The 22,543-nt window shown below is 48.7% G+C and overlaps 1 protein-coding gene across 1 annotated transcript in view; it reads left to right on the top strand.

Moving 5' to 3' along the window:
- Positions 1-22,543, top strand: part of TRAF3IP2 (TRAF3 interacting protein 2) — a 41,908-nt gene that overhangs the window by 14,459 nt on the left and 4,906 nt on the right. Inside the window, exons 3-7 of the mRNA XM_026005815.2 lie at positions 9,668-9,854; positions 13,611-13,789; positions 15,821-15,909; positions 19,838-19,906; positions 21,284-21,400. Coding sequence (XP_025861600.2) covers positions 9,668-9,854; positions 13,611-13,789; positions 15,821-15,909; positions 19,838-19,906; positions 21,284-21,400 — 641 coding nt within the window. The remainder of the gene's footprint in view (positions 1-9,667; positions 9,855-13,610; positions 13,790-15,820; positions 15,910-19,837; positions 19,907-21,283; positions 21,401-22,543) is intronic.

Raw genomic sequence — 22,543 nt, 5'->3', positions numbered from 1 at the left:
AGACCCCTCCGTCTCGGTTAGTTTAGCTGACACCTGCCTACAGGCGGGGAGACGGCCCAAGCGGCTTCTAGGGTATATTTTTGTCGTCTTAATGCTTGGGCATCCGGGTTCTTCCTTCACTGCGTGCTTCTAACCCATCTGAGATTTGGCAAAGAGGCCTTCAGTCAAAATCCCAGAATGTTCTTGATGCTCTGGATTCATGCCTTTACCTGGAGATTGAGTTGCTCCTGCGATGCTATTGCTTAAACACCTCTGGATGCTCCATCCACCGGCCTTTACCTGACACCCTGGCCACCCCCACCCCCGAGGACCACAGTCCCCAGACCCCGGCTACCTGCTTCACACCTGCAAGTGCTCGCCCTTGCTCTTCCCTATCCAGGATGTTCTTCCCCTCCTTGCACGTTTAACCCAGCTCTACGTAGACCCTTTTTTAACAGCTTTATTGCGATCTAATTTACAAACTGTAGAGTTCGCCTTTGGCCCAGTTCGGTGTACAATTCAGTGAATCGTAGTATGCTTGCAGACTTAATGCAACCATCATCGTATACACCTTGTAAGACTTCGCTCAAGGGTCCCTCTGGAAAGCTCCTCAGATCAATCCCTCCTTCAGTCTTTCAGTTTCCTGGCGCTCTGCCGCTTGGAACACCTAGTATCAGTATGGCATCTACTCATGGACTTGTCCACCTCTCCATCCAGCACATCAAGCATATCAGCAAAGGTATATTATTATTATTATTTTAGAGAGAGAGAGTGAGCACACGTGCACACGAAGTGAGGAAGGGGAGGGTGCAGAAGCAGAGGCAGAGGGAGAGAGAATCCTAAGCCAGATCCACACCCATTCTGGAACCCAGAGCAGGGCTCAGTCTCATGACCAAGAGCCAGGTGCTTAACCATTGAGCCACCCAGGTGCCCCAGCAAAGGTATATTTTTAATCCATAATTCTCCAGCATTTAGCACAGTGACCAGCATATATAGACTCTCGGTAAATTATTTCTGGGTAAATACATTGTGTCATCGCAGTAAGCATTTCTGAAAGTGATCAAGTCTCAGATTGAGACAAAAGGTCTATTACAATTCTTTTTTTTTTTTTTTAAGGTTTTATTTATTTGACAGAGACTGAGAGAGAGAGAGAGAGCACAAGCAGGTGGACCGGCAGACAGAGGGAGAGAGAGAAGCAGGTGTCCCGCTGAGTAGGGGGCCCGATGCAGGGTCTGATCCCAGGACCCTGGGACCATGACCTGAGCTGACGGCGAACACTTACCTGACTGAGCCACCCAGGTGCTCTGGTCCATTTTTTATTTTATTTTTTTTAATTTATGATAGACATAGAGAGAGAGAGAGGCAGAGAGACAGGCAGAGGGAGAAGCAGGCCCCATGCCGGGAGCCCAGCATGGGACTCGATCCCGGGACTCCAGGATCGCGCCCTGAGCCAAAGGCAGGCACCAAACCGCTGAGCCACCGAGGGATCCCCATATTTTATGTTTAGTCTCCGCTGAGTCCACTGGGAAATAACAGGGCTGTGAGGTATGATAGTTTTCTTAACAAATAAATGTTGTACAAAAAGCAGTTCAAATGGTCAGACCAGAATCTGAGCAAAGGCCTGATGCCTGGTTTTAAAATAAATTATAGAAATAACCCAAAATGCGGTAACCATCACAATTATTTACGTATTGGTCCACATACATTGCATATAGAGCTTCCTAAAGTGAATGGACCAGCAGCGTAATTCATAATTTTTTAAAAAAAAAGAGGGAGAGATTTTTGTCTTGATGTACGAAAGCTTCCATTCTGGAGGGAGAGGTAGGCCTGGGCGGTCTGTGAGCAGATGCCATACTGACGTCAGGCGTTGTGACAGGCAGCGCACGAGGAAACGGAGCCTGAAGGAGGCATGGGTCTGGGAGCTTTCCAGAGGGACGGTGGAGCTGAGTCGTAAAGGAACTTAGAAGACAAGGTTGTAAGAAAAAAGAAGGAATGAATGTGAGGTTAAGGGTGAGGCCAAGGAGCTGTGGAAGCAGCAGGGCTCGGGGAGAAAGAGCCTCTGAGGCCTAAAACTGGGACCCTGAGTCTTGGAGGTTGGGAAGTCACCAGTTGGGGGTTGTGGACACCACTGCTTGCTCTAAGTGCCCAGTAATGGGACGGGTGTGGTTGCAGAGTTCCTTAAGGATGAATCACTGAGGAGTGAACCTTGGCAGCGTCAGGGCGCATTTATTTCTCCATGATTTCCAGGTTCAAAGGGGATAATTCTGTGAGGATAATGCCATAAACTACTTTCTAACATTCTACAATCTGCATTTAAAGATCATTTTCCTGATCCGCAACAATATATGTTTGCTGGCAAAATTGAAATGTGCCTAAACGTCCCATCCCTATTTCCATCTCCTAACTATAATTCCTTATTGGGGTTTGACTTAAAATATATACATATATATATATAATATATATATTAAGTATATATGATATATATAAATAGATTATATATATTTGATGTAAAGTTAAAATAATTCCCAGTGACTTTCCATGCACTTCTTCCAGCATCATTTAAAAATTCTGCGCCGTATTTTATCAGATGGATTCCATCAACTTGTTTTTGAAGCTACTCTCTGTTACTGGACAATGTAAATAGTTTCCAGTTTCTGATCCAATAAGCAAAGCTAGGACGAACATCAGGTACATACTTTTTTATCTGCATTTCTGATTAATTCCTTAGATTAACGTGTAGAAGCCTGAATACTTAGTAAGGGCTTTGTGATATTAAGTCCCAGGCAGTTCCCTTTATCCGCTAACAGGAGAAAGCCTCATTGTGACAGACAAAGAAAGCATTAACTCAGTATGATTTGAGGATCCCAGATAGATCTTCCCACTTGCAAATATTTTGTGTGTGTGTTGATGCCTGAAATGACACCATGAGCAGTCCAGTCGTGGGAGGTGAGCACAAATTGCCCCCTCTGGGCAGACTCTTTGAAAATGCAAACATCCCTGACTGGAGACTCTTTCAGGCTCTAATATCTGCTATGAGATTTCTCTCTTGTCAGCTGTGTTGTCCTCCCCGGGTGCCCTATTCCTTTCCACTGAAGTGGGGAGGAGAGGCCGCTGGGGGCCCTGGGAGGGAGGAGAGGTGATGAAAGGCAGAGGAGAGAATTCGGGCAGGAGAAGGGAATAATGCACAGAAGACATACGAACATTAAGCACGTGAAACCAAGCTAAATTTAATTTAATTACTAAATTTAAGAAAAATGTACAGATGCAAAATTTTTTAAAGATATCCTTTTCCTAATGAGGTGTGCAAAACAGAGAAAAAAAACCAACAACCCTCGGACGACCTCCACGGTTAGTGGGGTTGTGGGGAAACGAACACCCCCACCTATTCTTCGTAGGAGTGTCGATTGGTAAAATCTTCTGGAAGGCAGACTCACTATTTATCAGAATTCTAACTCTGCTTCTCTGGCCTAGCAGTCGCACTTGTGGGATCTCTCCCTCAGAAACCCTAAATGGGCCTATAAAAACCCATGAACAGGGCAGCCCCGGTGGCTCAGCGGTTTAGCGCCGCCTGCAGCCCAGGGCGTGATCCTGGAGACCCTGGATCGAGTCCCACGTCAGGCTCTTTGTATGATGCCTGCTTCTCCCTCTGCCTGTGTCTCTGCCTCTCTCTCTCTCTCTCTCTCTCTCTCTCTGTGTCTATCATGAATAAATAAATAAAATCTAAAAAAAAAAAAACCATGAACGAGGAGGTTTGGTAAAGCATCGGTGTGGTAGAGTGAAAAGGGAAACAACTCAGATGTCACTCAGTCGGGGACAGAGGAGTAGGTTGTGGTTTATTGATATAGCGGACTGCTAGGCCGGTGTTACGTAGAATAAAATACGTAATTCCGACATAAAAAAGATGAAGTGGGAAAGCAAGATGCAGTGCTGATTCCATATGTGTTATTTTTAAAAGCTATAGAGGCTTAAACACCGTGCAAAGTCTGGAAGGATGGCCTCAACTGCTGCCAGTGATCCTGGCGTGGGGTGAGGGGCAGGGAATTCAGGCTTTTCCTTCTAACCTTATATACTTTTCTTAAATTGGTTACAGCAAACAGGTATTATTTTTTATAATTAAAAATAAGTAGACGTTGAGGAAAGAAAAATATGGGGAAATGAGAGTGTGCAGCAGCCTCATTCCCCTGAGCCTATCTTTGGCCTGGCCTGGCTGCCAGAAGCATCTAATCCCAGGGGAGGGGGTCAGGGTTGGGCCAGCTTTGTCCGGGAAGCCCCGGGCTTCAGTTTTTCCTCAGGGCACTGCAAGCCAGGAAGCTTTATGAGGCCTCGGGCACCAATGGCCCCCGGGAAGGTCACTCTGAAGATTAAATGAGATAATATGCTGGCAGGCGCCAGGATGGGAAGGGAACGGGTTGCGGTCGCCCTTATTACTGTTATCACTTACGTGGATCCTGCAGCCCCTCCCAGGTCCCTCCCGCCGACACAGATTTTAAGCATTCGAGGCAGGTGTACAAATGCTTAGTTTCCTGTCAGGACTATAACTGCACTTAATTGCCAACAAAACCACTTCAAAAGAGCTGTTCACCTAAGGGATGCTCGTGCCCTTGGAAACCATGGCTACGTGGTTCTACTTGGCTTTACAAGAGCATTACTTCCTCATCCGTTAATGAAAATATAAATAAATAATGATCGCCATGCAAATGGCATACTTTCGTCTTTGCAAGCTAAAGCAGAGATGGTTCCTGGTCACCCCTTTTATGTAAAAAAAAAAAAAAAAAGTTCAAAGCCGGTGAAAATGAGCAGAGAATAAGCAGAAGTAGAATAAGCTCGTGTTGTCCCTCCTGCCCCCCGACCGCCCCCCGAGAAGGGTCTCAGAATCCTGGGATTGTCTCTGAATCCTTCCACTGAAGGTCACCAGAACGGAGATCATGGCTCTGCAATCAAATGAAACCCATGATGCAAATAATTGGGGGCGGGGAGGGGGGGGAAGGATGTATTAAATCTAAAGAGCCCTTATTTTACTATAAAAATGTTTGCTTTCTCTACCAAGAAGACTGGATAAAATAAAACTGTGGGCATACGCCCACTATTGCTCATAGGAACCCGAAAAAGTGATTATTTGTCTGCCAGGGTGCATGTACAATTACAAACAAGGGGAAAAAATTTACCCAGATGGAAGAAATGATAAAGAAAGGAGCTGCCTTTCAGGAACCACAGCTGTAACCAGCTGTGGCTGTTCCGGTCACAGTGTGTGTTGGTCATTTTGTTTCCTGGCCAAACTGATTGCGTCCTATCATCGTGCTTTTTGACAACTTGAACATCGGCTTTTATTTCCCCTCTCGCACTCCCCTAATACCATTCTTAATAAGGAAGAAAAATGTTGGATGTTTTGACTGATAAGTGGAAAACCTCGTTTAGGATTTGGTTTACAAATTCCAAGCGTGAGGACCGGGTGTGCCCAGGCCAGGAGGATCACGGGGTTGGTGAACGACACACAGTTCTGGGCACCCATGTACGAGTGTGCAAGATTTGGGTTTTTGTCCTGTGATTAACCCTGCCTCGGTGGAGGAGTCCCCGCGCTCGCCAATCACTGTCCTGTCGTCCGTCCCACCTTCTATCCTCCAGCTCCTGCAGGATAGTCTCTGGATGGGATCGTAGGGACCGAGGACAGAGTCAGTGGGGGAGATATTTCGGGGCCGAGTTTCTTCAGTCTACCGAGTAGGCGGCTGCCGACTTGCACGCCTCCCCTTCTCACATACTAACAAGTGTGGGTTTGTGTTTCAAAACAGACACCCACGGACACACAGATTTTCTCTTTCTCCCTATTTTGAGCTACTCAGAGAAACTGTATCCTATTTATCTATGCTCACTGCATGGCTAGCAATAGAGGTTCAACAAATATTTGTTGAATGAACACAAAGAAGCCTGTCCCCTGCCTCCCGGGGAGAGGAGTCCTCCCTAATGGGGAGCACGGCCCTCGTGATGTCAAGGCCCGGAAAGGCCGTCTTTACTGATCTCAGGGAGGAGGAGAGAGGTGAATGGACTTGGCCTCAGCACCCGTCCATTCATTTATCAATTTATTCAACAAATATTTATGTCCCGAGGCTGCCGCTAGGCCCCGGGGGTGCGGCAATTAAGGCACAGGTGGCCCTTCCCAGAGGCCGCAGTCGGCTGGGGAGCCAGGAAGCAGGGAGCAGCGAAGAAAACCGGTTGGAAGCGCTGGGAAGGAAAAAAACGGGTGTTGGGCACGAATAGGACGGTGAGAGGAGACCCCTTTGGGAGGACGCGTGTGAGCTGAAATCGGAAGGGTAGGAAGGGGCGGGAAGCCGGGAGGGTGGCCTGGTGCAGGCCCGAGGAGCAGCCCGCGGCCCGGAGCAAGGCGAGCTGCGCAGCGGGTGAAGGACCGAGCAGCGCTCGGGGACGGGCTGGGGTCTAGTCTAAGTCAGGGTTCCAGAAAACAGAAAAGTGAACTCCATCATCCCAAACGAGGAACTTAGCCCGGTACCTGGCATGTGGCGAGTGTTCAGGAAGTGCCAGCCACGATGGCCTATTGGCGGTTTTGACCAAACGAGCGAGCTTTGGTCAAAATCGTGGAACAGAATGACTAAAACGTGAGCAATGAAAAGATACTTCTTCGTCTGATAAACGTTTCCCTTTAGCCAATTCCCCACGCAACCAGATTTCACTTACAAAAGGGAAAGCTGGTTTTTGATGGACCCTCTGGGGTTCAGTATTTCTTTGTTTTAAACAATCAAAGCCACAGCATCGGGGGCCCTACTGTCAATTTTTTTAAAGACTGGTAAGGTGCAGCATTTCATCTGCTCGCCTAAGTAAGCCGGTGCAGTCGCTACCGCAGGTGGCCATTTCAGAAATGAAAGTCACAGCTAATCAAACCTTAGCCCACATGCCTTAGTGATTTTAATGACACGATTTGTTGCTATGAGACAAAAACATGTTGTGCGGGAAATAATCTGTTAGAAATCATATGACCTTGATTCAAAGGCTTTTGATTAAGAGCATGAACATCCGCTCTCTAGAAAAGAAACAAACCCTATGATTAGAGCCTGGTAGTCCTTTTTAAAGCAAATAAAACATTATTAGCCACTTATTAATGGATACGGGGATTTTAAAAAATGGCTGCAAACATTAAAAACTTCCAAGGCCACTGGCAGAGTTTCTCCTCTTTTACCTTGTCTTTCTCATTCCTACATCAGAGGGAGAAAAATACCAAAAAAATACAAAAAAAACAACAACAACAACAAAGTGGGGACTGCAGATAAGTAGCCAATCTCGTGTCTTCTTCTCTGTGTGTGGGGAATTAGCTTTGAAACCATTCAGTGTCCGTTGGTTCGTTGGTGGAGCATCCCTGTGGGCCAGCGCGGTGCTCGGAGACGTGCAGCCAGCGGACACAGCCTGTGCTTCCAGGCTAGTAGGGAAGGCGGACAAAAAGGTGACAAGAGTCCTGCTTATTCAAACATATGAGAAATGCTATAAAGGAAATAAAGTGGGGATGGTGGGGTGGGTAGGATAAGGCAACTGGGTGAGGGGTGGGCCTCTCTGAACAGGTGGTATCTGAGCTGAGCCCAGAACCACAAGAAGCTGGTCTGTAAAGATAGAGTGCAAACACGCCAGGCGGAGAGGATGGCCATCTCCTGGTGCCAGAGGTAGGGACAGGCTTGGGGTGCTCAAGAAGGATGACCAGGGAGGATAGCTGGGGCTTGGTGAGCTTGCAAGAGCATATGAGGGGCTAAGGGCAAGGGCAGGGGCAGGGATCCAATCGTGCAGGGAGGATTTTAAATGCACGAGGAGATCTCCTTGTAGCTGCAGCTGGTTTTGTAAGTGGTCCACTCGTCCAAGATTCATCTAAAAGCAGGGCTGGGCCTCCACCAGGTGACCTGATGGCAGGGGCACTCTTCCCCTTTTCTAGCAACCTGCTCTGCTGCCCTGAAATCCCACCTGACCATCGGGACTTCTTGGAATGTATGTGACCTGCCCCCCCACTCCCCCACCCCCCAGGAAGGCCGGGAAACAAATTCTGTGTGGGCTATCTCATCTTGTGGTCCTGTGTTCCCCGCTCTTGGAGGTGCTCTCCACGTCCTCTATCAGCCAGGGAGCTGGGACGGATCCCAGAGCATCCCTTCATCCTCCTGCCCTTCCTTCAGCCCCTACCATTGAGGCCAGGCCTAAGCAATTGCAGGGCAGGCATCGGGGGCAGGGCCAGGACACAGCCCGGGTTGGAGAGACGGACGGGAAGGACCTGGCTGGTGTCCTGTGTCAAAGCAGACAATAGATTGAACCCAGGGAATGTGACCACGTTTGGGAGACTGGCTTGGACACATTTCCAGGCCCACCCAGCCCAGTTCCCTGAGTCAGATGGTGGAGACCCGGAGGCAGTGACTTGAGGCTATGTCCCCAGGCACGTCAATGGCTGCTAACTGCCACGTGAAGAATAGAATCCTCAGCCACATTCCCACCCCCACTACCTTCTGGTTCCCACCTACCTTGTCTGTGATTTGCTTGGTTGCTAGTTTTATTTTGATTTACCTTCTTGCATGTGTCCTACCCTCACAGCAAGAAAACTGTATCATCATCATCATCATTATTATTATCAGAAAAAGGATACAGGCCAGTAAGTGTTGTCTTGAAATGCAAGGTTCCTTCTTGTTGTAACTTGCTAAGCCTCCTGGGTCATCGAACTTCTTGGGCAAAGGTGGCAGTGCTTGGATCACTAGGAGGTACTCAGGGTTTACACTGCAGGACTATCCATTCACTTGGTTCTCTCCAACCCTTGTGTAGGCTAGACCCACCCCTAAGGCGCATCTCCATGCGTAGCCTTCCCACTCCTGAGCCCCTGGGGACCTGGGCAGTTCCCTCAAGGGAAGCCCTCTCACCCTTCCTGGTTGCCTTGCATCCCTCCTCTGGCCTTCGGTTCTCTTCTTCATGAGCTCAGGCAGGCCGCCCTTCTTCCCTTGGGACCCTGCTGCTCCAGGGCTTGGCTGGGACCCATTTTCTCTTAGGTTACATGTTCCCGTAAGTCCCCACCAGCCCTGGCTGTGCCCCAAGGCCTGCCCTGTTCCCTCTGCTATGGCCCGGAGTGCGTGTCAATTTTAACAAGAGAAGACCAAGTAAGTTGGGAGGTGTTGCCAACTGGTTAGCGACTTCCCAGAGGTACGAGCCAAGTTTTCATCACTCATTTACTTTTTCCTAAGGCAATGGTTTACGTGTGTGTGTGTGTGTGTGTGTGTGTGTGTGTGTGTGTGTGTGATATGTCCCGTTGGGGGGAAGGAAAGAAGAAGAGTAGCTGGAGCATCTACTCTGGAGATAATTTCTCCTAGTCTCAGACTCCAGAAACTTGGAAAATTATGGTAGGGATGGTGGTGTGAGAGAGGATTTCCATGGTTGGATTATCTTAAGTATCTTATTAAAATAGAGGCCTGCGTGGAGCTCTGTGCTTTCCAATTAGAACAGCAAACTCGTGATTTCGCAGATGTTTTTATTTAGGGAAAAAATGACTCAACTTAACAAAAACTATCAAGTAAATAATAGTACAGAAATATGGCAAACATTACAGAGGTGGTAAGTGATATCTGGAACCCGCCGTGCGGAGACAAACACTGGCAGTGAGCTTAGTCCTTCCCACGAAGGAGCTGGAGTTATTCCGCCCTGATCACTTTGCTGTCTTCGCCTACAGGTGGCCCCGACCACCCTCGAGCGGCCTACCAGCAAGTGGTCCAGCCGGCTGTGCGTGGGCAGCCCCTCCCCGGAGCCAGCGTCAGGGGCCCGCACCCCGTGCAGAAGGTCCTCCTCAACTACCCCAGCCCCTGGGACCAGGACCAGAGGCCCACGCAGAGAGACCACTCCTCCCCGGGGCTCCCGAGGTACGACTATGACAGGGCCAACGTTCAGACCTTTTTTCCTTTTTTTAAAAGATTTTATTTATTTATCCATGAGAAACACAGAGAGAGAAGCAGAGACACAGGCAGAGGGAGAAGCAGGCTCCCTGCAGGGAGCCTAACGTGGGACTCCATCCCAGGACCCCAGGGTCACGCCCTGAGCCAAAGGCAGACGCTCAACCACTGAGCCACCCAGGGGCCCCTCAGACTTTTTTTAATGGGAAAAAGAATGACGCCAATGGGATCAAGATGTATCAAAACTCTCCATTGGTTTGCCACCCAGGGTAGAGACCAAGCCCCACAGGGGCATAGACTCTTCGAGTCAGGTCGAAATGGAAGCTGATGGATGAGAATCTGTTCACCAGACACACAAAACCACTGGTGACTTGGCAAAATTCTCTCCAAGGAAAGGCCCCTAAGATGCCACGTGACACCCTCTCCTTTTGCTGCCAGGTCACCTGGCCTCTGAGCCCAGAAAGAGATTTTTATTTTTACTGTGATTGACTTCCACCAGTAGGAAATTCTTGCTTCTATCCCTCATTGCTACACCCATTTAAACCCAGGTCTTTGGAATTGTACCCTCTGTTAGCTCTCAGTAGCATTTTTTAAAAGCCCGTTGTTTTCTCTTATAATCTAAGCATCCACTCGCATGGGATGCCATTGTCAGGTCTTCCCTATACCTTCTTCCAGAAAACCATTTCTGGTTTTGCTTGACCACACCAGTTGTCTAATCTGACCTTCAGTCATCTCTCCCCTCCTTGTTCTCCTTTGATCCCTTCTTCACATTTTCCCTTTCTCTTGATTTACGGATCTAAAATACAGAGGAGGGACTCCTAGAAATGGAACTTCTTAATTTAAGACAAAATCGAAGAGTAGATGAAATGTTTGCTCTTGCTGAAGCACAATTTTTATATACGCTCAGTGCAAAATTATATTCTGTTTTAAGAACAGAATGAGATACAAAGGTCCTATTTAAGCAGATTTTTCAGAAATGCAAAAGTTGGTAATTAGCTCAGACAGTCCATTAAAAGAAAAAAAGCTCATTCTATTTACAATGGCTGATAAGGCACACGCCCTCTTCCCCTGTTCCTCAAAAGCCCACACATTCCAGATTTTCTCTCCAGAAAGGGCCTTTATTTTTTGAGAACAGAATCGCATGGAATTGGGGAGCCTGGCTGGCTCAAGCACAGAATCATGTAACTGTTGATCTCAGGGTTGTGAATTCAAGCCCCACATTGGGTGTAGAGATTTAAATAAACTTCAAAAAAATCACATGGAGTTTAAATAATGAAATTAAGAAAATGTGATTTTTACAACCAGGTAAGGCAAGAACTCTTGCATAAGAAATATCTAAAAGTCCAAGAAAACAAAATGTAAGCATCTTTATGAAACACGTCCACTGGCACTGAACAGGGGAAGCAATAGTAATTTTTTTAAGACATTTATTTTGAAACATTTTTAGGTTTACAGAAGAATTGCAAAGTTAGTACAGAGTAATTGTTCTTGTAACATCAGTTTAAGCCTGCTATGGTCTCCTTGGGTTTATTTTATCATTTTAGGAATAATGAAAAATAAGTTCAGGTAATGAAGCCAATCCTCCTCTTACTGATAAATTTGAAAGGGAACCTTGACACGGAAACTTTACTGTCATTAACATCCATGAATATTGTTTTTACACAGAAGATTTTTAAATTAATGAAGCTTTAACATTTTTTTTATCAAATGAGTAATTGTCCTTTATAACAACCAAGCAACTCTCAGTACAATGGAATTTAATGCAAAAAGGATATGGAACTGGATCCCCATTAGATGAAGGCATATTTTATAGGGCTTTTTTCCCCGTATATATTAATAAAAATCTAAAATAAAAATAATGTCCTCAAACAGTCACACTTTAGAAATATAGCACACTTGGGATTATGTGCAATTTTATTTTAAGTCCTGTTGCATAAGACTTTCAAAAATTTTATTGCTCTTTTGGGTAAAAATATAAGCATATGCAACAATCTATAAAAACTGGGGCATATGCACATCGATTTTGTAATCAAAACAGTTTTTAAAATTTAGAACATAAAACAACCGTGGGGCGCCTGGGTGGCTCAGTCGGTTAGGCGTCCTCCTTCGTCGGCTCAGGTCATGATCCTGAGGTCCTGGGATCGAACCCCATGTCAGGCTCCCTGCTCAGTGGGGAGCCTGCTTCTCCCTCTGCCCCTCACCCCACTTGCTCATGCTCTCTTGCTCTGTCTGAAATAAATAAATAAAGTCTTTTTAAAAAATTATAAAACAAGGACACCTGGGTGGCTCAGTGGTTGAGCGTCTGCCTTCTGCTCAGGGTGTGACCCCGGGGTCCTGGGATCAAGTCCCACATCAGGCTCCCCGCAGGGAGCCTGCTTCTCCCTCTATCTCTGCCTCTCTCTATCTGTGTCTCTCATGAATAAATAAATAATATCTTTAAAAAAAAACATTATAACACAATCTCAAACATACAACAAATAACAAACATCCATGTTCCCGCTCCCTGGAATTTTAAACGTTAACATTTTGCCACATGTCCTTCAGAGTTTTTTTTTTTAAGGAAATAAAACATTATAAATTGAGTGAGTGGTGGTCCCCCTATCAGTCAGGGTTCAGTTACAGAAAACAACCAACTGGAGTTATTTTCAGCAGAAGGGATTTCACACAGGGAGGTGGGCACTCACAGGATTGCTGGAGGTCGGAGGAGCAAGCTTTAGGCCAGGCTTCCAGGAATGACCCCAGAGCAGCACCACATGACAGGACACCCAAGAAGCTGCTTCCTCTGTCACCGTGAGAGACGCACAAGATCAGAAGGCCCCTAGAGAGCTCTTCATGTGAGGCCATGCTGCCAGGGAACAGTCTAGAATCAGGAAGCCACCGCCGCTGGAGGTGCTAGATCCATCCTATGCCTGCTAGCTCTGCACTGGCCAAGGATGGATGCCTGTGCCCTCCCCTTGACATGGGAAGCTGGTTAATAGGACACTGGGATGCTTCCTGAGGAGCTCAGCACCTCAAGGCAGCACTTACCAACAGAAGCCCCGGAGGTGGCAGGAGCGGGGCTTCCACTTCTCCTGGCTTTCCAAATCTCACACGAGGGCATCTGGTCGTTCTCAGCACAGTGTTCATGGGAGCACTGGCAACCAAAAAAATAATAAAGATGCCACTTAACAAGTTGGTAGAAACTTCTCTAAAGGGTCTTCCAAATCAGATTTTGATCCATATATTAGCAACAACATAAAGACCTGAAACCTGCAAGTCCTTTTCTACCTTTTGATACATAATTAAGTGTTATCTATCATGAGTTAAAAGTCCTGTCTTTCCATCTGAATGCCTAGAACATCAACCTGTATGTCACCCATTATACTGCTTGGTTTTATTGGTGACCATGTCTGCCTTTGTACACACCACTTATCTTCCCAATTAGACAGTCCTTGAATGGAGAAATCGAATCCCGCTCCCTCTTTCGACCCCTAGCACGGGTCCTTACATATGGCAGCCAGCCCGGATTACTTATTGACTAAAATTCAATGAAGCAACACTCATCCCTCTGGCTCAGAAAAGAAACGGAGGCAGAGGAGAGATAGCTGGCTCACTGGTGTCTTAAAGGCTTTCTTTCTCTCTGGGTCTGCCTTTGTAAATTAAATAAATAAGTAAATAAATAAATAAGTATTTAAAAAAAAAAAAAAAAACCTCCGAAAATTCTACTCTAAATGTATTCTTTTCCAGGGACCAACTGTATAACCAGCCACCAAATCGAGCCGGAGTTCCTGAGGAGTCCTTGGAGTGTCCTGCAGAGTTGAGACCACAAGGTCCCCAGGCTCCACCCCCAGCTGCTGTCCCTAGACCCCCTAGTAACCTTCCAGCCAGAGGAACTCTGAAAACCAGCAACTTGCCAGAAGAATTACGTAAGTTGTTTGCAATGTTGTTTTTCCTTCTTTTTGTCAGGTCTTATACTTTGAGAGTACTTGATGATTATTCATCTATGATCTCGGGGATTTCTCATACACACAGTGGAATAAACTTTACTTTTTTACTTTTTGCTTAAAAAAAAAAGTAATTGGCATTTTGTGTGGATGTTTTTAGGATTCTGACAGTACCAGCCATACTCACAAAATGCTTACCACGAGATTTTCTTAAACATAAACTCCAACGACAAGTAACCCCAGTGCTTCTCTCTTCTAAATGATGCTCTTGAGTGGACCTGTCCCTGGGTAAATTGATTGGATGTCCATGTGGTATTGGCCAGGGACCTAGCGTTTCGCCATAAATTAGCAGCAGCCATCAAGAACGAGGTCATTTCCTGTAGGAATGAGCAATCTTGTTTGGAAAAAGTGGTCTCACATTCTCCATACTGCTTTACAACCAAATGCAAAGTAAGGCTTTTATTTAAAGAAACATTCGACTAAGTGTCAGGTGATGATTCTTTTTCCATATTTTGCAGCCAGAACCAGAAATGTTGAAATATCACCAAGATGTTCTCATATTAAGGTCAGGCAGGACAGTAAGTTCCAGAAATCTTATGAAAAGAGCCACTGCTTGTGAAATTGTAATATTCTGTTGTGCTTGCTAGAGAAGTTCAGGTGATTCCAAGAAGCCCTTTGCAAACCCTTTGCCTCTTTGAACTAGATGTGAAAATTAAGCCTTTTGCATTTGCTGACGCCTATCTGGGGAGTCTGTGCTCGCTAGTCATTTAGGATTCTGGAAGATTTGTACGGCAAGGATCATTCAAAATATATATATATATTTTAATCTTCTTGAAATCTTACACATTTTAATCTTGAGCATTTCTGGAGAATGGATGTTGCCTGGCATGGGCTCTAAGCCGGATGTCTGTCTGTAGATCATATTGATCTTACTATAATCTGTAAAGGAGTCCCCAAATTCTTACATGGGGACTGGATGAGTGTTAGGTGTTAAGAATACAGTGAGTGCTGTCAGTGTGCCTGGCTGCTTCAATGAGTCAGCGTGACCGGGTGCCCACGGCTATTTGAGATATTTGCTTCAAAAAAAAACCCAGAGCCCAAGCATAGATGAATGCATACGCACTTGTATTTTCTCTCTAGCCTTCCTTTCTCCCCCAGCCTCTGCCCCAGGGACTTCCTGAGATTGAGCCTGTCCAACCCGACGAAAAGCCAACAACACTGAGATTACCCATCTATCACATTAACATGCTAGCCAGATAATGTCCCAGAAGATTTCAGCCCGAGAAAACACGGGTTTGCATCCTGCCCGGGTCACACTGTGGGCACCACACCATCTGTTTGCTCCAGGCTGACCCAGGGAGGAGGCAGGGAGCCGGTGCCGCTGGATGCCCAGAGGTGGCATCTGTTTTTCAAGCCCCCGGGGTTCCTGGGCTGTGCTTTAGTGCGCCCCAGCTTCCTGGCCTCTCTCCCACCAGCAAGTGGATAAGGGGAGGGAAGGGGCAAGGAGCCACTTTCTCCCTCTCCCCTAATTGGCCTTGTCTAGCAAGGGTTCAGGGCAGCAGAGAGCATCGGAGAGCGGAAGAGGACACTGCTGGGTGGCCCCTTAGCAAGGTTCAGCTTCTTGGCCTGCTGTGAGTCCTCCTTAGGCCCCGTGCCAAGTGTGTCTAAGTCACCGGGAGGTGGCCTGATCCTAAGGACCTGCGGGTTCTGGGTGACGGATTTTGTTCACGCATCATGCGGTTTCTCAGCAGACCTCCTTGGCTTGTCTCGGGCTGCCAGCATTCTTCTTTCCCTGCGCTCCCTTCCAGGGACCCCGGCCCCCCAGGGCCTGAGCATCTCTGTCCTGAGAACAGCAATTCCCACAGCTGCAGGCATAAGCCCTGGGACCACCCCCATCCCAGAGTTTCACTCTATTATTCTAGAGAGACAAAAGCCACTGCCTCATGCGATTTACAAGTGTTTGGAATAGAATCATTTGACGAGTCTCTATTAAATGTGAAAAATCTCTCTTAGGGAAAGTCTTTATCACTTATTCTATGGACACAGCCATGGAGGTGGTGAAGTTTGTGAACTTTTTGCTGGTCAATGGCTTCCAAACTGCAGTAAGTATTTTACCCAGGGAGAAGATGGAACAATGAAAGTGAGTATAGTGAGAAGAAAAACAGAGGGAGGAAAAAAAAAAAAAATATATATATATATATATATATATATATATATATGTATGTAACTGTTGAGGTTTTAAACGGTATTGCCCGAATTCTGTGATGATGGACTAAATGCCTAAGGATGTGGGTAGCTGCGTCTAGACCTCTAACTCTCCGGAGTCTCCGGCCTCCTTCTTGCACACGTCTTGGGCCACCGACCCGGGTACCCGCGAACAGGCCAGCACGGGGTTACTCACTGCTGACCGGCAGCGCAGCTCGGCCCCCGCCGGAGGAGGACGCCGGCCTCTCCTTCGCCCTTTCCCGCCGAGCCGACAGTGCTCTGGCCGGGACTCCTGTGACACGGAGGCCACAGGCTCCTCGGCCACCTGCTGCCGCACCAGGCCCGTCTGCGGGCGGTGGCCTGGGAGGCCTGGGGTACGAGGCCCCGGGCCTGGCCTCCTTCCAGGCCTCGGGGTGGCTGCGGCGCTTTGGGGCCAGGTTCTCAGCTGGTGGCGTCCAGCCCCGGGGAGTTGGGTGACCCCGCCCCGCGTCCACGGTGACCCCGGCCCCAGAGATCTCAGCCAGCACGCGCCCCAAGTCCGCCTGCAGCGCCTTCCAGCAGCACAGCTTAGTCATGTGCGTTCTTCTGTAGGATAAATAAAATACCCCGGGAGGCCGCGCAGGGGGCTGGCTTTCCTTAGACACTGAGATCACTTCTTTCCCTTCCCAGAGACCCGCTCTGGGTATTTGGTGACAGTGAATTCTAGAAGGTGATAAAAAACTAAGGAAAATACCCAGGAATCTGAATGTTGAAGTATAAAAAAAAAAAAAAAAAGGAATACTTAGTAGCTACGTGTCCATTTTAATGATTGCATAGCATCATTTAACAGTTTTCATCAAATTTTTTTTCTTTATTCTGTGATTTTTTTTTAAACAGGAGTGTCTGCAAGCTTAAAATGCGTGCGCTGTATACATTCCAACTTATATGACTGTGTAGAAACCAACATTTCTAGAATAAGAAAGCACCGTGGCAACCATGACATAAAATCAAATTACAGGTTATAAGACCCACATTTCAGAAAAGATCTTACTTTTTGGTCATTTCCAAATAAGCATACTGATTGCCCTTGGAGAAGAGGACAGGTTTTTATGACCTTAACAATCAGGTGGCTACTTAGAATTTAAATCTGTCCCTGATCCTGATGACTGTGAAGCCTTGGAGTAGAATCGCAGAGCCCCGCCCTGGACAGCTACGTTACTATGTTGATACATCGAGAGCCCCTTAGTTGGGGGGGGGGGGGGGAGGAGATAGAAAGCACTTAATGGATAATTCAAGGAAAGTTCAATGAAAGGACTATTTTTCAAAGCTCTGGGTAAATTTTAAGAAATCCACAGGGAACAGAGCAATATCTTGGGACCGGCAACTGCAGGGATCGCTACCACCCCAGGTCTAAAGAGGCAAGGGAAGAGTGGTTACGGTGACAATAGAAATTTATTTCCTAGTTCTGGAGGCTGAACATCCAAGACTAAGGTGTCGGCAACACTGGTTTCTTTCTGGGCCTCCTCCTTGGCTTGTGTATGTGAGCACAGCTTCCTCGGCTCGGAGATGGCCGTCTTCTTCCCGTGTCTTCACCTGGTCTTTGCTCTGTGTGTGTCCTGATCTCCTCTTCTAAGGACACCAAGTCGTATCGGATCAGGGCCCACCCAGATGACCCCATTTTATCTCACTTCTTTAAAGTCTCTGTCTCCAAATACAGTCACGCTGAGGCACTGGGGGTTAAGACTTCAAGTAACGAGTTTGGGGTGGGGGTGGGGGGGACACAGCTTGGCCTGTAACAGTGGCTGTGTGGAGCAGTTGGCCTTATAGAAGCTGTGGACTTTGGCGGAGATCTGGAGAGACCAATGAGAGATGTCCAGCACATGTGCCTCCCAGGAAGTCCATCCACCTCAGTAGCGAGGAATGGTTTAGGTGCTAGGGTAACAATAAATATAACCACGTATTGAGTACTTTCTTCAAACGTGGCTTTATGATACACCTTTTCCATGTCCAATTGTTTTAATCCTCACAACCATCCTGGGAAGTAGGTTTAGTAACCACGTATTACAAATAAGGGTAATAAGACTTAGAGAGTTTCGGTGATGTTTTTAAAGTTATGCAAGTGGCAAGTGCAGAAGCCAACAGTAGAACCAAGGGTAGAGCCAAGCTGTCTGTGTCTTCTCAACCCCGACCCCATACTGCTTCCATCTCATGTAATAGAAGTGGATTACGGATCCAGTCACAGAAAGCCACACGAGCTTTCACAAGATTACCTCATGTGGTCTTTGGCCATAGATGTTTTATTTTATTTTTTTTTTTTACATTTTCTTTATTTATTCATGAGAGACACAGAGAGGGAGAGAGAGGCAGAGACACAGGCAGGGGAGAAGCAGGCTCCATGCAGGGGGAGCCCGATGTGGGGCTTAATCCTGGGTCTCCAGGATCACGACCTGAACCAAAGGCAGAAGCTCAACCACTGAGCCACCCAGCACCTGCCATAGATGTTTTAAAGCAGGGATCCTCCAAACCAAAAGGATCATCCAAACCAAAAGGAGAGCCATTTGTTTCATTTGCGATGTGCCATCAGTAAGGAGACATCTTCTGACCTAGTGAGTGTTGCGTACTGTAGGTACTGGACAGTTTGATGCACTCGAGGCACTTTCTCCTTCTGCAGGAAGAGTGGAGCCAGGTTGAAGAGTTAAGGCAGACATAAATGAGACATCCGGCAAATGAAAGGATGTTGTAATAATGTGTGGACTGTCCAGTACCACTGGTCACAATGGGGCGGAGGCGGGTGAGGTGAGGACGAGGGGGTCAGCGTGTGAGGAGGATTCACAGGGGGCAGGGAGGCATGTGCTGTGCTTTCAGGGTGCCAGGGAGTCAAGTAGACAGGGCAGGTGAGGGAGAGGGGGAAGGAAGCCTGGGCCATGGACGGCGTGCTGAGCTTGCCCAATGGCTAGGACTCGATCCGTCTCAAATGGCGGAGCGACGTTTAGGACAATTGATCTGAGAGCAGTGTGGCTGCGTCAAATAAGCCGTCCTCAAGGTCGCTCTCCCCGAGTTACCCATTCTAGTATATGGTCCACCTTGTAAACAAGAACACCTCGTAGGCAGGTACGTTCCCCTCTGGCTGCAGGACAGGCCTGAGCCCCAGCAAGGCCTTCCGATTTGGCCTTCTGAAAAATAGGAAAGAGCTGGTTTTTCTCCCCTTCGGATATTCCTCCGAAGACTTGACATTTAATATGTCTTCTCGAGGCCTGAGAGTTCTGCTTCTTGACTTTCATCACAAACCCGTTCCCACCAACTCCGTAATTGTTTCCGTGACAGTTTCCTTGGATTTGCCCCAAGTTTCATACAATGCTTTTTAAACGTATAGACCGAAACGGGACATGATACCATAATAATGACCTGGCTAAGGCAAGGAAAGCACCAGAACTGTATCTCAGTCCTTGCACACCACACACTCATTAAAATGTTCCAGCATCATATCGTGTTTGCCTTTCAAATTACAGATACATGTATATTTCCGGCTTCTATCCAACGCGGTTCACTATGTGTCTCAGATTTTTTTTTTTAGACGTAATTATTGAGTAGGCGTAGGTACATTTTGGTGGGTACCACTGTATCTTAATTATGGATATGAAATACTTAAATGCCTACTAATGTTGAAACAGGGAACACTTTAAGAAAAATTGCATTTTTGTTTTTTAGACTCGTATGTTCCTCCCTGCAGAAAGAATTCGTGATTTCTCCAATCTTAAATACGTAGAGTCTCTTGTGTTTTCTCTTGCTCTGCATCTAGAGAAAGCTTCTCGTTAAGAGCCACCTCCCACCTCTTTTTCCTCGTAGATTGACATATTTGAGGATAGAATCCGAGGCATTGATATCATTAAGTGGATGGAACGCTACCTTAGAGATGTAAGTACATTCCCAAATTCTGAGCTTGTTTTCTGGTGAAAAAGACCATCAGCTTGCGGAGTTATTTTATGAGAGAAGCACTGGCAGGCGCACCAAGTCCAAAGCTGAGAAAGTCCCAACAAAGCCTCCCTTGTTGGCAGCCGTGCAAAGACCTGGAAAGGAAGGATGGGGTCACCCTCGTGGACATGCACCGGCAGGAAATAACGGTCAAACCAGACACAGGTGGTTGATAACAATCAGAGCAAACAATTTTTTTGAGCAGAAAAGGAAAAGAGGAAATGAAGGCAGGGAGTAGGGAGGCAGAGACAGAATTCAATTTAATCTGAGGCCACCCCAAGCGTTTTGCAGGATTGGGCTCAAGAGCTGTCCTGGGAGGCTGCCCGGGGAATTGCACCCCCCACCCCGGCCGCCACCCCGGCCCCCGCCTGGGCGCCCTCTCGCAGCCCTGTGATTTGTTTTCCACTGACAGAATCTATACTGACCACTGGGACACTTTGTGCTTTAACAAGATAGAAATTGATTGCTGCCAGTGTGTCCGTGTCGGCGGCTTCAGCCGCTTCTTTTGGAGGGAGCCGTGGGGGACAGTCTCGGCAGCCTGGGGGTTTGTGGCTTTTCCTTGTGTCTGCAGCCTGATGTTTGCTTTGTGCTAAAGGGGCTGCCACTCCTGGCTGTGCAGACACGTCCACACGTCCCCGGCCAGCAGGGCGGCCGGGAGCACAGTCACTGAGGCCTCCTTCCAGAAGCCCAGAGAGGGGGCTTGCAGGCCAGCAGGGCAGCCGGGAGCATAGTCATTGAGGCCTCCCCCAGCCGCCCCAGGGAGGGGGCTTGCAGGCCAGCAGGGCAGCCGGGAGCACAGTCACTGAGGCCTCCCCCAGCCGCCCCAGGGAGGGGGCTTGCAGGCCAGCAGGGCGGTGGGGAGCACAGTCACTGAGGCCTCCCCCAGCCGCCCCAGGGAGGGGGCTTGCAGGCCAGCAGGGCGGTGGGGAGCACAGTCCCTGAGGCCTCCTTCCAGCACCCCAGGGAGGGGGCCTGAGCGGTGCTGTTGCACAGCCTTTTTGCCACGATGCAGAAGCGCTTCGTGATTCAGGCGTATGAGACGTTCGTCAGTGATGCTTGTGGGGAAAGAGGGGCCAAAGTGCCTCCATGTAGCAGAGCCGTTTGCTCTGTGTTTGAAGGGAGCGGGAGGGAGACGGGGCAGCAGGGGAGACGGGAGTCCGCCGACAGGGGCCCCCAGTGCCCGAGACTGTCCGTGCATCTGTCCGCAGACAGCCCGGGAGTCTGTCGGCGCGCCCGACCCTGCTGGCCCCTTGCCAGCCCGCCTGCACCAAATGGACCGCACTTTACACTCCCATAAACATGCCTCTCTCTCATTAACAGAAGACAGTGATGATAATTGTAGCAATCAGCCCCAAATACAAACAGGATGTGGAAGGTGCCGAGTCGCAGCTGGACGAGGACGAGCACGGCCTACATACTAAGTACATCCATCGGCTGGTGAGCGGGCAGAGCGCGGGAGCCGCGCGGGCGGGGCTGGCGGGCGGGCAGGTGACCAAGCCCCGGGCCTCGCCTCCTGCCTGTGGCCGGGCGGGGGTTCACGTGAGATCTCTCAGTCCTGGGCCCTGGAAAACTGGGCTCTGCTGGCTCAGCGGTCCACCCGCGGGCAGGGTGGCCGCCCTGGGCGCCGCACGCTGTTGTGTCACATGGACGCGGCTCAAGTCCTACTTCCTCGCGCGTCGCGGTGGGACCGGGCCAAGCGCCCGAAGCTCGCCGTGCCTCCGTGTCCCTGATCACACGACGGGTCGCTGACACTTACAGGCTGTTGCGAAGAGTCCGTGAAATGGTGCCTGTGAAGCGCAGGGTACATCTCGGTGCTCAGGTCCCGGGAAGGGATCCTCCCTCGTCGGTGCAGCCTGGCCACGGCCACGCCTGACCTCGGGGCTCGGCCAGGCCAAAGCCCATGGGACAAATGTATCAGGGAGCCAGGCTTGCTCGGTGCCTGATAGAACATTCGGACCAGAAAGATCACCCAGCTTTGGAACTGGCTCCTCTGCGGGCCTGCGATCCCCGCGCCTGTCGGGATGAGAGACACTGCGGGGAGACGCTGCCTGCTTGGCTAGAACGCCGGACAAGACGTGTGACTTGCAAAATGTCCCGTGGAGCCCCCAGCGGGTGCTCACAGGTGCTGGGCCCAGGGCGGCTCGGGGCCTCCCAGCCCATCTCAGCCAGAGCTGGCTCGCCCTTCCCAGGCTTGTGTGCTTCCCAAGGATTCTGAGGTTTTTTTTTTTTTTTAAAGATTTTATTTATTTATTCATGAGACACAGAGAGAGAGAGAGAGAGAGAGAGAGGCAGAGACACAGGCAGAGGGAGAAGCAGGCTCCCTGTGGGGAGCCCGATGCGGGACTCGATCCCAGGACCCGGGGTCACACCCTGGGTCAAGGGTAGGTGCCCAACCACTGAGCCCCCCGGGGGCCTGGATTCGGAGATTTAAGAAGGCTTGACATCCACGGGACCAGAACTTGCAGGCTCCGTTTCAACAGCAACGGTTCACAGGCATCGGGAATGGGCAGAAAGGATCAGGGATTAAGACATGGGGGGTGGGGCAGGACGCCCAAGCGGGCCAGACGGACCCGTAAGCGG

This window comes from Vulpes vulpes, chromosome 1 (genome assembly GCF_048418805.1).
Source record: "Vulpes vulpes isolate BD-2025 chromosome 1, VulVul3, whole genome shotgun sequence".
In the NCBI taxonomy this organism is placed as follows: Eukaryota; Metazoa; Chordata; class Mammalia; order Carnivora; family Canidae; genus Vulpes; species Vulpes vulpes.
Note: the sequence above shows the minus strand (reverse complement) of the source record. Positions and strands in the feature narration are given on the sequence as shown.